We start from the raw sequence: 17,108 nt of genomic DNA, 5'->3' as shown, positions 1-17,108 counted from the left end.
AATGCAAGGTAGCAACAACCATGTGGGAAAATGGTCCAAATCACTACTAATTAGAGAAATGCAAATTAAAGCAACTTTGAGTCTGAGTTTCTACCTCACACCCATTAGATTGGTTAAGTTGACAAAAACAAAATGCCAAATACTGGGAGATGTGAGCACTGTGACAAAAGAAGTACATTAATGTATTCGTGGTTGAGCTATGAGCTGGTCCATCCATTCTGGAAAGCGATTTGGAATTATTCCCCCCAAAGTTACTAAACTGTGCCTCCAGTGATGCCACTCCTAGGACTTTACCCCTAAGAGATCAAAGGAAGAGGAAAATGACCCATATTTACAAAAACATTTATAGCAACTCTTTTTGGGTTGGCAAAAACTGGAAACCAAGGGGTTATCTATCAATTGGGAAATAGTGGAACAAATTTTAGGAAATGAATGTGATGAAATACGCTATTAAAAAAAGGGCTGAATGCGGGGGGAGGGGAGGCCAGTTTTAGAGACACCGGGGAGACGGGTGTGACCTGATATAGAGTGAAGTGAGCAGAACCAGGCGAACAGTTTGGACTTAATGCTGCAGTACGGTTGCCAAATACAGTTCTAGAGGATCCATGATATGAAGCATGACATCCAAGATATGACACAGACTCGGGGTACAAACTGTATTTTCTTTTTCAGTGATGGGAGGAGGAGGTGGGAAGGAGAAAAAGTAGCTTTTCATTCATTGAAAGGATACATTTAAGTAAATTTTTAAAAATTGTACATGAGATATTTACCTCCCAGGGTTTTTGTGAAAATCATATTGAGATAATTTATATGAAGAACTCTGCAAACCTTGAAAGCCTATATGAATGAAAGGTGTTAGTAATAGTAGAGTATCACATATATAAATGCGTATCATCCAAATTACAAGTATATCCAACAGCTATATATGGGCATATAGATATGGGCGGCTAGGTGGTACAGTGTGCTGGGCTTGGATTCCAGAAGACCTGAGTTCAAATCCAGCCCCACTTACTGTATGATCCTAGGCAAATCACTTAACTTCTGTTTGTTTCAGTTTTCTCATCTGTAAAATGGGGATTACAATAGCACCCATCTCCCAGGGTTGTTGTGAGGATCAAATGAGATAATTGTAAAGTATTTAGCACAGTGTCTGGCACATAGTAAACATTATGTAAATATTATTACTGTTATCCGCAAACTTATAGTTCTTTACAGATAATTGATTTAGTTTATTTTTTTCCTACATAGTAAAAAAAATGAGTCACCTTGTTTTTTTTTTGTTGATATCATACACACACACACACACACACACGCGCACTCTCAAGTTCATGTATGGCATGTGCTATAACTCAGATAAGAAGTACAAAATGACTAAAGCAGCAGTATTCTTTCTGTGGAACTTTTCATTAGGGGCAATTCGTCACCTAAGATGAAGATGATGATAAATGTTTCCAGATTAAGCAATGGCTATTTATATAAGAAGGAAACATGTATATAATGTACATATATAATATACATATGTATGTAATAAGCTCATATTACAGTTATCTCTTGCACATCTCCCCACTTTTCCCATCAAGGTTTTGATATATCGTGCGTTGGCATAAGAAACTAAATGGGAATTCTTTGGGAATTTTGCAGAAGCCGCAGATGACACTCAGAGGCCAGCAGATGACACAGAAAAAGTTTAGAAACTCAGATATGCATAAAATATATGTATAGTATTGTATAATAACCTGTTTTATCTGTTAATGCCATAATAATCTAGACTTCTTCTCTGATACGAAAGGAAGGCCAAAAAATTCGATGTAATTTTCCAGATTGTGGGGGTGCTGTACCCCTAAGCCCTGTGATGTGGAAGGGATAACTGTATTATGTTATTTATTCTTTTTATCATCATCTCAACCTGTAGGTCTCATCATCACCCAAGCAGGGAGAGTCTTAACATGGTGTACTGGTCACTGATGACTTTAACTGACATTGTGGCCTTCGCTCATCATTACTTAGGCCTTGGGTGATGCAATAGAGTAGTTCTTTTCTTAGGTGACTGTGCATTGCAAGGTCCCCCCCCCAAAAAAAAAGGATACTGTTTTATTTTTTAGCTTCTTCACATTTCTTATTGACGTTGTAGTGTAGACCATAAATGTGTGTGTGTGTGATCCAAAGTCTAGAAGATCTGGTCAAATCCCAAGGTGACTGTTCCCCCATTGTTACTTAGGGCAAAATTAAATCATCTGTAATGTTTGTGTTGTTGAGTCTTTTCAGTCATGTCTGACTCTTTGTGACCCCATTTGGGGTTTTCTTGGCAAAAATACGGGAGTGGTTTGCCATTTCTTCCTCCAGCTCATTTTACAAATGAGGAAACTGAGGCCAGCAGGGTTAAGTGACTTGCCCAGGGTCACACAGCTGCTGTTTGTGTATTTACTTGTAATAGGGCTCTGCTAGTTGCTATCTGTGTGATCTTGGGCCAGTCACTTAAATTCTCTGGGCTTTGCTTATCTGCAAAATGAGATGTTTGGACTAGATGATCTCCAACTTTGAATCTGTGTATGTGTGTATGTATATATTCCTATGTGTATATATTTCTATGTGTGTATGTGTATATGTCTATATACATACACATGTAGTTCTTCTACTTTTCAAGGATAAGTTAACGTACTGGCTAATGTTTAGTAATAGGTATAAATTAAGTGCACTCTTGAAGAAAGGTTGCAAATTTAGTTGAAGTCAACAGAGGAAGTCATGAAATTGACCAGTAGAAAAGTCTACTTAGTAGGTGAGGTTCTGGCTAGCACTGGGTGCCATGATGTTGGCTGACGTTGAATATTATCCACTTCTAGCAATCACAGTAGTAAAATCATGGGGGTGGTTTTCACCAGGCTTCAGGGAGGACTCATTTAAGTTATCAGAACCTCCTTGTACTTTGTCTCATTTTTGTTTCAGTCTTAGTTGCCAGTTAATCTCTCACTGTCTTTTTTCAAACCTCAAATACTTTTTGGGAAAAAAAAAGGTGGAGGGCGGTAAGAGAAGGATAATTTCTTCTGAAAACTATAATCAAGCTTATTAAAATCTGATCCTTTTTGTGGATGGAGGGTTTAATGTGCTCGGTGGCGGGGATAGCTTTATTAGATTTCCCTCAAAGACATCTGTCTTGAAGGGTTTGGGGAAGAGAATGATATGATGTTTGTTGTGTTCCTTTAGCTATACTGGTCTCAGACAGGATATGTTTTGCTTACTGCAGTACTATTTTTCTCATGGGACCAATGAAGCAATTGAAGCGCATGTTTGAGCCTACACGACTCATTGCAACCATTGTGATGTTGGTAAGGATTGCATTTTAACAGGTATTCCAAAGGGGGAGTTTTTAATTCTGTTGCAGAGTCTGACTTTTTTTCTTTAAATAGTAATTTGTGTACTTTTTTTTTCTTTCTCTTTGCTTTGAACTATCTATCATCTTACAGTTAATGTTAAAGTAAAGCACTAATATTTCATCTAGTTTAAAAAAAAATAACAAACTACCTTAGGAAATAGTTCATTGGTGATTTTAAAATGCCATTTCTGTCGAGCTCCTCCAGAGGGCAATGCCTATCAATATTGTAATTTCTTAACTGACAGGTTAATTAAAAGAGCAGAGTCAACCTTCTGGTGAAGAAGGAAACGTACACAGTCCAGATGCTATGTAGTCTATTTCAGAAATACAAAATTCATTCTATGGGTGTCACGTAGTTTCCCAAGCTTAGCATTCCTTTTCTTCATTCTCCAATGAAATGTACCCTTTGGCCTTCTCTCCATCTTCCCACCTTCTCTCCCCTACCCCCACGTTCATTCCATACTCTCTGCACCTTTGCAGATGCTGTTTCCTCTACTTTTGGTGCCTTCTTCTCATCTCTCTGGCTATTCCTTCATTCCAGGCTCAGCGCAAGTACCACTTCTACTCTGAAGCCTCCCCTGACTACCTAGAACCCAAGGATTTATGCAGGGAAGGGACCGTCAGTCATGTAGCCCAATTGCTTTACAATGTTCCCTCCTTTGAACTCCTGTGATTTCTTGGCAGTACCATATAACTCCGAGCCTCAGTTTCCTCATCTCTAAAATCAAGGGATTGGGTTAGATGGTCTCTGAAGATCTTCTCAGATTTAAATCTATGATACTAAGAGCTTGGGTTTTATTGCACATTCTTATTCTATAGTGAAAGACATAATTACATCTATGTTGTTGGTTTTTTTTGGAGGGGGCTAGGCAATAGGGTTAAGTGACTTGTCCAGGGTCACACAGCTAGTGAGTGTCAAGTGTCTGAGGCCGCATTTGAACTTGGGTCCTCCAGACTCCAGGGCCGGTTCTCTATCCACTGTGCCACCCCACATCTATATTTGTTGTATCATTTAGCGCACTGTAAGATATGTGCTATGGAATAACACACCTTAAGAACCCAGGAAGGAGGGGACATGGGTGACTGAATTCATAAGTATTAGGTCTTCCTGGTCATTCTTTGTCTGATCCAAATGAGACAAGTCTCATTTGAAGATGGCTTTCAGAGGCATGTGGAAACCATTTGGTGGCAAGCTGAGATCCCTCTACCTCTTTAAGGTGTGACGAGTTTGAGGTCAACATATGTTCCTTCAAGACTTGATTACTTAGGAGGCTTTTTTTTTTAAGTTAGAAGGACCTTGCATGCAAAATGTGTTTTTGGGAAGAGGATTATATTTGTTTGTGGGACAGTGCTTTTTAGCCTTTTGCCAGAGTAGCACACTACAGATGGGCTTTGATGGTCAGAGAGGCCTTTTTTCCTTTCTAATATGACTTTTTGCTAGCCAGTCTGACTCTAACTCTTCTCTCGCATGTATGTGTTCAGTTGTTTGAAATGAAAGGTACTTTGGGGGATGGTGGTGGTAAGGTTATGAGGCCTGAATTGTACTATTATGTATTTGTTAGCAATGATGGATAGATATGGTTTTAAAATGGGGAGGAGGAGCCTTTACGATTAGAGTAAAAGATCACCCAGAGCAAGGCACACTTTTAACTGTCTGCTCCTTTTTTTATATGTGAGGTATTTGTTTTGCTAAAGTCCTTGATGAAACTTCACTTTTGCTTTTTTGTTTCTCAATAATTTTAATGAACATCTCCCTTTTCCCTCCTAGTTGTGTCTTGTTCTCACTCTGTGTTCTGCCTTCTGGGTGAGTATGGTTTTCTTTCCTTCCAGTCTTTGGCTAATGCCAGTTTTCGACTTTATTAGAAAGAAAAACCTAAAACATAATTTCTTTTTTCTTTTTCAGTGGCACAACAAAGGACTCGCTCTCCTTTTCTGCATTTTGCAATCTTTGGCCTTGACGTGGTAAGTAACATTATTCATCATTTCAAATGATAACCGTGTATCAGGTGCCTACTCTATGTAGAGTCCTGGGGTAGGTGTTGGGGGAGAGATGAAGATAGTCATTTTAAAACAATACTTCTGTCTTACCTCCACCCAAGCTTTGGCATTTCTGGGTTAATGTAGCTTAAGGAGATAAAAGTCAATACCTGTCAAGTAGGAGGATTAAAAAGGAACTTGAAGAGAGTGGGATATGAAAAGCTGTGTACGTCTGGCTTCGTTGTGTCAAACTGGTGGGGTACAGCAAAGGGATCTTTTATCACTTTCCTTTGGAATTGAGCTCTTTAATTGCTGACACCACCCCTCACTTATGGACAACTATTAACCCCTCAATGGCTTTTCATTGTTTTGTGAGGCTGTATGGCCTGTAATATTCTCTTATTGTTGTTCCCTGCAATGTTTTGCAGATGAACCACTATTCTAAATCAGTGTTTCTCTATGTAGTCATGAGATTGAAGGTTTACCTGCTCAGAAAGTTTCTGGGCTTTTTTGGTTTCCTCCTTGTGGTGGCTTTTTTTTTTTTATAACATCAGACTTCTCAAAAAGATGGTAATATTTGGAGGCATTGTCTTTATGTTAAATTTTTGTTTTTGGCCTATTTTCAAAGTAAGTTCTTATTTACATAGGCTGATTTGAGACTGTTCACATCCCATTACATCTTTATCTTTTCTTTTAACGTGCTATTATTTTGGCCATCCTTCTCACCAGTCAATGGTCTGACTTTTGTGTAGGCTACTGATTCTGAAATGATTCCCATGTTGAGAGCAAACTGGACTTTATCCATTTGTATAGAGTCAGTTTTATTTTATGATTATTAGTGCTCATCATACCTGGAGGCTTCTGAACAACTTATACACCTTTGGCCTGTTCCATTTTCTTAATTTTGAATGCACACACACATTCTTATTTTCTGTCTCTCCATATATGTGTGTATATGTATATGTGTGTTTGTATATACATATTTATATGTAAATACATATATAACTCTTTTGTAATACAAACATGCATATTTTATACACATATATGTATACATGCATGCATATAAACCATGTTTTATCCAGATATATATTTTCTATGTACACATAGACAAATATATATTTTACACACACACATATTTTATAATATGTACTATATATATAATATATAAGGTGTGATATGCATGTGGTATGTACATACATGTACACACAGGTGTATTATATACATGCATTAATCTATATTACACACATTACACATGCATACATTATATAGAAGATGCATGAACAATACAGATGTGCTGTATATGCAAGCACACGTACATGAACACACATACACACGTTATATCTATAGTATACACATCACATATCATAAGATACATATGCAGATGTGATATGTATGTATACACATATACGCATGATACAGACACATATGTACACATGTTAATCCATACCACATGTTATACACATATGTAATACATATTATGTAATGTGTGTATACATATATATCATATATGCATATGGAGAGAATGAGAGTGTGTACGTGTACTCAGAATTAAGAAACGGAAGAAGCCAAAGGCATGTAGGTTGTTCAGAAACCTCCAGGTACTATGAGCACCAAAAACCAAACAAAATGAAACTGAATCCATACAACAGGACAAAATAAAGTTTATGTATACACATACACATACACACACACACGCACACGCACATGCATGAATGGAATGGAGAAGATTTAAAAATCTGGAATATTTTGAGTCTTGTGTTCCTTCCAATTCACCTAAAATTTTTCATTGATTAGAAAGTTGTAGCTTTGTAGGTGAGTTCGTTTATATCGAGTACTACACTGACAAGGTCAGAGTCATAGGCTTTGCCTCCACGTGACTTCCCCTTTGTTCTATTCTGTGGTCACAGTGAGCCTCCTCATGCTGGCCAATGATTTGCCAGTGTATGTGCCTTTGGGCACAAGGGCAATGATGTAAGGGAGTGTGGGCATATCAGTACTCTCAGTGAAGAGATCAGGACTTTTGTTTTGATGTGAATATTTTCTTTCTTTCTAGGTACAGTCTTTCCTACATACCATATGCAAGGTAAGCAAGGTTCAATACAGTTTTATTTCAATACATTTACTATTAATGCTTTATATCCCTCTAAACATACCATACTTGAGTGAATATTCTTCAACTAGGTAGATTATTAATATTATTGAGGATTTGATGGAAAAATCTCAATAGGTTTTTTTTTCTCCTTTCTTCCTTATACCAGTAATGGAAAACTATTTCTTAAAATTTCTTTTAACTGGAAATAGCACTGGGTTGGGTATTGGCAGAATTGTATTCTTGCTACAGCTCTTACGTTAAATGGTTGCATGACCTTGGGCCAATTATTTTCCCTCTCTAGGCCCCAGCTGCCTTCCATCTCTGAAGTTTTGGTACCAAAACAATATAAATAGGCTTTATATCATTGGACATCTCAATTTTTAGCACCTATGATCTTTGTTCCTTATTCTGTCTTTTAAAACTTAAACCTATAATCGCCAAACCTTTTCCAAATTAAGATGAAGAGTCTGCATGTGTTGGAAGAAGATTTTTGTCAGAGGCTGCCTTATGTGACACCCACCTCTCTACCACTGCTTTCAGGCTCTGTTAGTAGCCAGCTGCAGAATGAGCAAGGTCTATGTGATAGACATTAAGAGGACTCCTTAGTTTGAAATAAGCCCTAACCTATGATGACAGCAGTGATAGTCTTTGACGCTGGGTAGCCACCATTCATTCCCTGTGGAGGGTGGCTAAGTTAATACTTAAATGTATTTAATGTATTTAAATGTATCTGTGGGAAACTTAGAAAAGTCAGGAAATTACATAAAAGGAAAAACCTTATTTAATACAAGAAATCAGCTTCTGTATCTAATAATAAGCAGATACCCACTATTTGATAGTGATCAGCCTGGCCAAATTCTTTATCTTTGCATAATTCTCTAGGAATTTGAATTTACTCTGGTTTAACGTTTACTGATCTGTTACCCAAAAGTTGGATATATTCTCTACCCATCTCCCTATATGTGTGTGTGTATATATATATATATATATATATATATGAAATGTATAAATGTATATATGTGAAATGTAATTGTTAATGGTAGGAATGGGGCTGGAAGATTTAAAAACAAAAAGAAATCTCTAAATTCATAAATTATCTGTGACCATATTGCTTGATATAGCCTACATTCATGGAGGGCTTTCAAATGAAAAGGTTGGAATAAATAAACTGAGCCCTCTTCCAACCCTAAGCCATATGCTACTGAATCTGAAGCCTGTTCAGCTACAAATGCCACCCCTTATCTGTCCTCCTGCTGCCAGCATTTTTAATAGAAGTAAAGACTGGGGCCACGTAGAAGGAAGGAGATCAGGGAATTAGGAGTCTTTGCGCTGCATCGAGTAGAGGGATTATGATTGCTGTGTAAAGCATGAAGCTGTGTTTAGTGTCTCGAGAAAGAATCTGTGAGCTAATGACCATGATGGGTCTGAAGAGGGACCTACTGTCGGTCTCCTGAGAAGGCTCTCTCGGTAGCATGGAGTGAAGAAAGTCCATGAGGATTGTTTTCCTTAGGGCTTATAGTAGGATTACTACTTACTCCTTAAAGTACAAGGCACGTCTTAACAAGCTTCTTGGTTTCCCTAAGTTTGTACTTTTTAAACAATTATTTTTACATTGCCTTCCATTTCTTGAAGGGAAATAAAGAGGCTCTAGTGAGTATGGGAAATGGAAGATTCATTTCTGTGTTGGAATACTTATATTTCTACTTGTGCTTTCTTTGTAGGGAAGCCGTGAAGAAGTGTTTTAATGTGTGTCTGGCCTAAAAGGCAAAAAAGCACTTTTGAAAGGCCTCGGCAAGCACGGAAGACCAATTTCTGACAACAGTTTTGTAAATATTTTCCTAATTCTGTCTTACAGACTTGTGCCTTTTTTTTTGGCTTGCAGCAGGGTGTTGCTTGCATTTAAAATATTGATGGTTGTTTTTGTAAGCAATGATGTGTTTTCAAACCAAAATGTCCATGGGTCTGTGTCAGTTTTTGTGTGCCTGGATTTTAAAGAGTAGAATGTCACTGATCTGGGTCATTGTTCTGTCCCCTTCCCTCTCTCTTTCCTTCTCTCCCTCTTTTTCCTCTCCCTCTCCCCCTATCCCTCAATTTTGAAATTTTACTGCATTGTTGTTTATGATTAAAAAAAAACCAGACTTACTCAGCCATTGTTGAGGCTCGGGGGCCCATAATTTCTCAAATGGGTGACAAGTAGCCTCATCCCTGAAGGGCAGCCTTTTTAATCTAGGTGTAGTATGCACCTGGGACTTTGGACCTGCCCAGATTTAGGTCACTGAGCATGGTCCAACTCCAACCCCTCTGGGCAGTGGGAAGAAAACTAGATCTGGAGTCCCCGACCTGGGTTAGACTCCAGGCTCCAATGGGACTCTGGGCATAAGTCATTTCGACCCTTCTGGGTCTCAGCTCACCCATCCATAAGGTGAAGGTATTGGACTTACCTTTTGATAAATCTAAAGGCACCATAGAACAATGGAAAGAGAGCTGAATTTAGAGTTAGAAGACCTGGGTTCAAAACCCAGCTCTGCTACTTTATTTACTAACATTGTGGTCATGGACAGTCTCTTGACCTTTCTTGGCTTTCAGTTTCCCCATCTGTAAAATAAGGAGGTTGTTTAGTAGCTGTCCTAACAGATCCCTTCCAGCTCTCACGTTATGGTCCCATACTCTAAGGCACCCTTCCAACTCTGATATTCTGCGAACTATTCAGGTTTCCTTCAGCTAGAGAGAAAAATCTCATGTTGATCCTTAGGTGATTAGAAGAGATTAAAATTCCCAAGTGGTCCATTTGGATCTAAAGTCATGAAGGATTAAAAAAAAAGTCACATGCTTTGTTTATAGAAATCCCACTGCCATATCCCCTGAGAATTTAGTAAAAAACTCAACAGGGTTGATTCTGCTGCAGAAAAAAAAGGGCATCTTCTCTGTGACTGAGCGAACCTTTGCTTCCTCCAACCTTTGAACCTTATCCCCTGTTCTTCTGTTGACTTCTGTACTTGAAGGAGCATAATGTAGTAGAGAGAACGTTGGGTTTGGAGTCACTGTGACTTGGTTTCAAGTGCTGCCTTAGACACACTAGCTGTGTGATCCTGAGCAGGTCAGTCAACCTCTCTGGGCCTCAGTTTCCTTCTCTGTAAAATAATGGGTTAGATTAGATGATCTCTTGAGTTTCCCCTTCACATCTTTCCTTTGTCTTTGAATGCTGTTCTCCTGGTCACTCGCAGAGTTTGATATTTGTCATTGAACTTGTTTAGTTGAACCATCATGTGTCTTGGAGGTTCCTCTCTTTCAGATCTAGTCTACGCCCCTAGAGATTCCAACATCAGCATCATACATATCTTTTCCATCGGTTATCTCTAGTCCCCTGAGGGCAGTAGCCAGTGGTCCTAGTTTAATGAAATAGGTAGACTTGATTCGTTTTTTTCTTCCTAACAGCTAAATGGAGGGCAGACTGGTTAGTGTGGATTAGCTACTGTTTTTAAACTGTAGTCCACCTAAGACCCCGCCTAGATGTATGTATTTTTTTTTTTAACCTTCAGCTTAATCCATGATTACCAGTTTGCAGAGCTGGTGTATCAATATCACACTTGTTTGAGACCATAGAACTTCAGAGTCAGAAGGGGCCTTCGCAGTCCTTGGAGCGTGTTTGTTTTTACATTTATGTCACAAATCCATTTCTGCTCTTCCTGCCTATATCAAGTTCTCTTTACAAAGCTTTGCTGATTTGCTTACGTTGGTTGGGGGAGGGGAGAGGGTAAAAGGCAGCATCATTCCTAGGATCACAGAATCTCAGAACTGCAAAGGACCCCAGAAAGAATCTTGTCCAACACGCCGTGCAACAAGAAAACCTTCTACGACATATCTGACAAATGGCTATTCTGGCCTTTGTTTGAAGACTTTTAGTTTAGGGGAACTTGCTAATTTCTGAGGCTTTTGGACATCTCTAATGGTTAGGAAGTTTTATTTCTTACATCAAGTAATGAGTAGAGGACTCGCTACTTCAGAAGCGATGTATGTATTAAAACTTCTTATATTGAATTGGAACCTACCTCCCTTTAAGTCCCACCCCCTGGTTCTGTGGTTTGGAGGAAGTTACAAAACAGGTCTAATAACTCTTTCCCATGTTCAGGTATTTGAAGACTGGAGTCATGCTTCTCATCACATCCATCCCCTGCCAACAAAAAAGTACTTTATTTTCAAGGCTCAACATCCCCAGCTCTTAGAGACTGATTTTTGTTCCTTTACCCTCCATGTAGCCTACCTCTGGACCAGTTCTGTCTTGACAATCGCCTTTTAAAAATGTCGCATCCAGAACTGAACACAATACCCTAGATAGCATCTGATCAAGGCAGAATAAGGCAAAGCTACCACCTCCCTTGCTGTGGAAACAACCTCTGTGAATGTAGGCTTAGATCCCACTGACTTTTTAGCTTTTGCAGTGACACTGTGAGCTTGGAGTTTGTACTTCAGTAAAACTCCTAGGTCCTTTTTCTCAGTTGTCCAGCCATGTCTTCTTTCCTCATCCTATACTCGTAATGCTGATTTCTTTCTGAGCCCAGGTGCAGCACTTGACAATTATCTGTTATAGGATAATCACATATAGTTGTTGGATTCTCTGGTACCTGCTCATTGCTGTTCTCCTTGACTCAATGGTGGCCTTCATAAGGCATCCTTGGACTCAGATCTGTCAGCGCAGAATGACTGGATTCTGATTTGGGAACTTCCTTCTTCCCCTCGATTTCCCTGACCACTGTGGGATGGGGTGGGTGGAATATGAGTTTGGCAAACATTGCTTCCCCTCTGACTGTACTAGACTTACTTAGGCTTTAGGACTTGCAAAAGGCTTTGGTTTGACCTATGATGCACCAAATGCTAAGTATTCATATAGAGACTAAACTCTGTAGGTTATTTATAGCAGGGTTTTTTTTGTGGTTTGTTTTATTTTTTAAAATTTATTTATTTTTAGTTTTCACCGTTCACTTCCGTAAGATTTTGAGTTCTAAATTTCCTCCCCCTATTTCCCCCTACCCCAAGACAGCGTGCAATCTGATACAGGCTCTATATACACATTCATATCAAACATTTTCACATTAGTCATGTTGTAAAGAAGGATTAGAACTAATGGGAGAAACCACGAGAAAGAAGAAACAAACCAAAAAAAGGGGCAAATAGTATGCTTCGAAATGCATTCAGGTTCCATAGTTCTTTTTCTGGATGTAGACAGCATTTTCCATCATGAATATTTTGGAGTTGTCTTAGATCCTTGCATTGTACAGCAGGTTTTTAATCACTAGCCTGCCCCTTCCTGCTACCCAGCATGTCTGGGAGCTGCTTTCCTTCTGGTTTAAGTTGGTGTGTAGTCAAAGAATAAACAAACTCATTTTACTGTTTGCCCCAGTTTAAAGAGACTTAGAAAAGGGAATCTGCAGTTGTGTGTGCACACACTCACATTCACTCACACACACACTCTCACATACATATTCTTGCGCACGCGTGTGCGCGCGCACACACACACACACACACACACACACACACACACACACACACACACACTCTTTGGATTATCCAAATCACTGCCTTGTCTACAAGGGGTCACTGAGAACAGACCATACTTCAGGAAAAACCTGTTCCATGCCTTTTTGCTGTTGGCCAGGTATCACTGTGAATAAAAAAAGAAACAACCTTCCTGTGGGCAATCAGGGGCCACTAATAAAATGCAGACTTGTTAGTCTGGGAGGCTGCACCAGTCTAGCTTCAACCTACATTTCCAGCCTTATTTCACCTTATTCCCCTCCCCTTTTTCTCTGTGTTCCAGCCAGCCTGGCCTGCAGTCTGATTCTATCCTTGGTTGGCATGGGATCATCGATTAAAAAACTGGAAGGGATCTTAGAAGTCATTGAGTCCAACCTTCTTATTTTACAGATGAGGAAACTGAGGCCTAGGGTCAAATAGCTAATAGGTGTCTGAAGAGTACTTGAACCCAGGTCTATTTGACTGCAGGTCCAGTGCCCAATCCTTTATTTTACTGTCTCCCGCTTCTCTGCTTTTTGTGTAGACCAGCCATCTCTTGCCTGGATTGTATTCCCTTCAGAAGCTTTCTCCCTGCAGCTGAATATGTTCTCTCCCTTTCTGAAATTTACCTAGAAAACCTAGTCTGAGTCTTTCCTTTGCCCTCCTCCAATTCCGCACTTCTTGTATTTTAGTTATCTGAATATGTCATATTCCCTTTACTCCCTTGGATGGCAAGCTCCTTGGAGGCAGAAACTATGTTGATTTTTCATCTTTAAATTCTCCTTTGTGTAGGGTAGACACATAACTAATGCTTATTAAAGCAAATTGAAGGAAACATGTTGGTACTTAAGCAATGTGACTTAACAGCATAATGAAGCCCACTAGCAACCCTCCAACTGTGAAAAATGACATTTTGTGTGTGAATACACACAAGGCCTCACTTGTCTTTTGATGGGCTGACTTCCGGGTTAGAGTGCTGTTCCTTAGGGCCTGTATGACTTTTTATCTAACCTCACTTTCCTACTCTGAAAACCAACCAACCAACATATCAGTGTTTTAGGCATGGAAAGTTTGTTGGCTGATTTTGGTTGCAGTACTTGTTTTACTGTTAGAAAAATCTGAAACAAAAATCTACTACAGGAATATGTGAAGGAAAGCCTTTATTACGCTTCTGGCGAGAAGTGGGCACACCGCAAGGAAGGGGAGCCAGCTTTTAAATGGTTGGTAAAATCCATACTCGTCCCATTTGAGCTGGGATTGGACCAGTTCATTTGGGTCACACTCTTCCTGAACCTCCCGTCCCATGTTACTCCTTGTCAGGTTAACCCCTCCCAGTCATGCGTCCCATGTTAAAAAATGGCAGCTGTCTCTGTCTTTGGGGTGTGTCAGTTAATATTCAATAAGCTATTAAGCAAGCCAGTGGAGAAAAGCCTTTGTCGGTCCTTGACCTGGAACTGTTGCAACTAGTCTAGCCTCTAGGGCTCTGTCTTAAGGAAGTAGTGGTTTTTCACAGTGTTTGGGGCACTTTCTGATTGATTGAGGGACTATCTCCAAGTTCTTGGAAGCCTTCCTCAGAATTCCCATGTTCTGCTGTGGAAACCTAACTTCTCAATCTTTCCCACATTACAATTCAAGGTTTTTGCACATTTGTGCAGTAGTTTTCCCAGTCTTTTAAAAATAAGTGATTGTTTTAAAGTTCAAATGAAACTGAATGCAGGCTTATGTCTCTGCAATTCCTAGTGGATTGCAAGGATTAAACATTTGCAAAATCTTTTAAAGTCATGTTTTTTTTATTCCAAAGGAATTAATGGGAAAATGGCAAGTATAATAGGGTTTTAATTTCTTCCTTTCAACCCAAAAGAACCTGCTCATGAAGGAATCTTATACTTTAAGGTGGGAGGAAGGGTTGAAAATGTATGACAGCTTCTTAATTTCCTTCTGGATTATTATAATTTTTTTGTTTACTGCCACTGCTGCTCAATGATGCGATAGCCTCAAAAAAGGCTGAGCTCCCTGCCACTGGGAGTATTCAAGAATTACAGGCTGGATTGCCTTCCTACAGGGATGTTAAGGAAGGATTTTTTTTTTTGGTTAAGCAATTGGGGTTAAGTGACTTGCCCAGGGTCACACAGCTAGTAAGTGTCAAGTGTTTGGTCTGAGGCCAAATTTGAACTCAGGTCCTCCTGACTTCAGGCCAGTACTCTATCTGCTGCACCACCTAACTGCCCCAGGAAGGAATTTTTCCACAGGGCAGGAGACTGTACCATCATGGGCAAAAATCATGTAACCTTTCTCAGTGGCCAGGAAACTGAGATTGTAAATTTGGAGAAATTGATGGAGGAAAAGTTCACACTGAGAGTTCCCTGTACTGATGAAATCACAGGTCCTCGCCCTCTCACCTTTCCTTTCCCCACCAACCCTCCAAACCCCAGCCTTACAAACAACCTTTTCTAATAAGACATTTAGTTACATCTAGCTGTCTTCATGCAAAGACAGCTCCCACCATCTGGTTATCACATGGCAGTGTGCTCATGTGTCTTCCCAACTGAAAACCAGGATATATGATCTTATAGCTGATAATCCTTTTGCAAAAACTCATTCGAAAGCACCTTTTAAAAAAAATAAAACCGAGACTGTCCTGGAAAAAATCTATGAAGCATTTCAGGAGCACAACCAAAATATCCTTTTTTTTTTTTTTGGACCAAGTCAGCAGAACTCTTGTCTCTGACCATTGTGTCAGGAAAAAAAAAATTTGAAGGGGCTGACATACCTATCTCCTAATTTAAATTGTTAAAAAGTTATTGGAAGGGGATTTCTTTTCTAAATGGAGATGTGGGGGACATCTCTTTAGAGACTTTTGGAGGCCTGAAACATGCTGGTTTCTGGAAGCAAGCTCGATTTGAAACCAAGTGATTTTAAAGTGGAGGGAGAAGAGAGTTTTTAAAAAATTAAATTTGCAAAGTGGAATTTTTATTTTAAAGCAAAAAAACAAATCATGGAAAAAATATCCTTTATTGAATAGGATGTTGAAGTGTGGACTGCAGTTTCTACACAAGTTGTATATAAAGCACAAAATGAGGCTACAGTTTGCCAGCTTACTTCTCTGGGCGCAGTAAAAGTTAATATATTTTGTTCTAGGTACAAATGACCTTGTATCTGCCTAATTTCTTAAAGAAAACTAATAGTTTGCTCTGGACTTTATGCCTTTTCTGCTTTTACCAGTGCCATGGCTTATGTTTTCTATTGTCTTTCTTGAACCTGGTGTGTTTGCTTAGCAGCCTTGAGCCAAAAACAGGAGCTGAGCCCCTGCCTGCTTTCTCACTGCCTCTAGGCAAATATGTTCTGGTTTATGTGACTTCTGATTGTGAAGTGGTAGCCACAGGGTAGGGTGTGGCTGACTGACAAGGTATTTACTTGCCTTTAGGACACTGGCTCTGTTAGAATGTGATTGGCTTTGTAAACAATTTGTTTTTAAAATTTTTTTCTAATTATGTGGAAACTCATTAACGAGATTTTATGCTGCTCTTTGCTCAATGGAACTTTTTATAACCAAAAATATATTTTTTTTTGTGGACTGCTTATTCTATCTTGATAATCTGTTTGGAAAAATGAGTGTTGCTTCTCTTTTCTAACTTATTATCAAAAGACCTTTTGGCATCACTGAGCTGTTCCCTCCCAGGATATGTGTTCGTTTCTACTTTTTTGCTTGTTTTTTCAGTAAAGGTTAGCATTATATTCTACATATAATCCAGTGTTGTCTCTAGTTTTATTTCTGCTTTTGCAAATCTTGGAATCCCATTATTCTAAGTGACTAGGTACAGGGTTTGAAAACCTTCTCCTTGAATTCTCCCTCTAGATCTAGGAAGTCTCTTCACCTCACGCTATAATTCTATCAACTGGCCTTTCATTATTGCCTATGCCCTATCTCCCAATTCTTTGTTACCCTTAACCTAACCCAGTACTCCATTGTCTGTTACGTCTCTGATGGCCCCCAGCTACTTCCCACCCTTGATCCCATCTTGACCCCCATTCTGGATGTCCCAGTCACTCCCATCAAGATCCTCCCTAGACCCCTTTTTCCAGACCCCTCCTCCAGTCACCCCAAACTACTTGGCTACTCCTAGATCCCACCCACAGTCTTTCTGTATATAAGTTCTA

The 17,108-nt window shown here is 39.3% G+C and overlaps 1 protein-coding gene across 3 annotated transcripts in view; it reads left to right on the top strand.

The window, feature by feature from the left end:
- The window catches only part of SFT2D2 (SFT2 domain containing 2), a 33,177-nt gene extending 16,480 nt beyond the window's left edge, over positions 1–16,697 (top strand). For 2 of the 3 annotated variants that reach the window (XM_020974632.2, XM_020974629.2), the window contains 5 exons: positions 3,242–3,323; positions 5,139–5,174; positions 5,274–5,332; positions 7,401–7,430; positions 9,161–16,697. In XM_020974632.2, coding sequence (XP_020830291.1) covers positions 3,242–3,323; positions 5,139–5,174; positions 5,274–5,332; positions 7,401–7,430; positions 9,161–9,200 — 247 coding nt within the window. In that variant the 3' untranslated portion in view covers positions 9,201–16,697. Of the gene's footprint in view, positions 1–3,241; positions 3,324–3,911; positions 4,966–5,138; positions 5,175–5,273; positions 5,333–7,400; positions 7,431–9,160 lie in introns of those variants that run through there. The other variant, XM_078156508.1, reaches the window with a different exon arrangement.
- The last annotated feature ends 411 nt before the right edge of the window (positions 16,698–17,108 follow it).

Source organism: Phascolarctos cinereus, unplaced genomic scaffold (genome assembly GCF_003287225.1).
Source record: "Phascolarctos cinereus isolate Bilbo 61053 unplaced genomic scaffold, phaCin_HiC Scaffold_5;HRSCAF=322, whole genome shotgun sequence".
NCBI classification, from domain to species: domain Eukaryota; kingdom Metazoa; phylum Chordata; class Mammalia; order Diprotodontia; family Phascolarctidae; genus Phascolarctos; species Phascolarctos cinereus.
The sequence above is the reverse complement of the archived record's forward strand: the minus strand, read 5'-3'. Positions and strand labels throughout refer to the sequence as shown.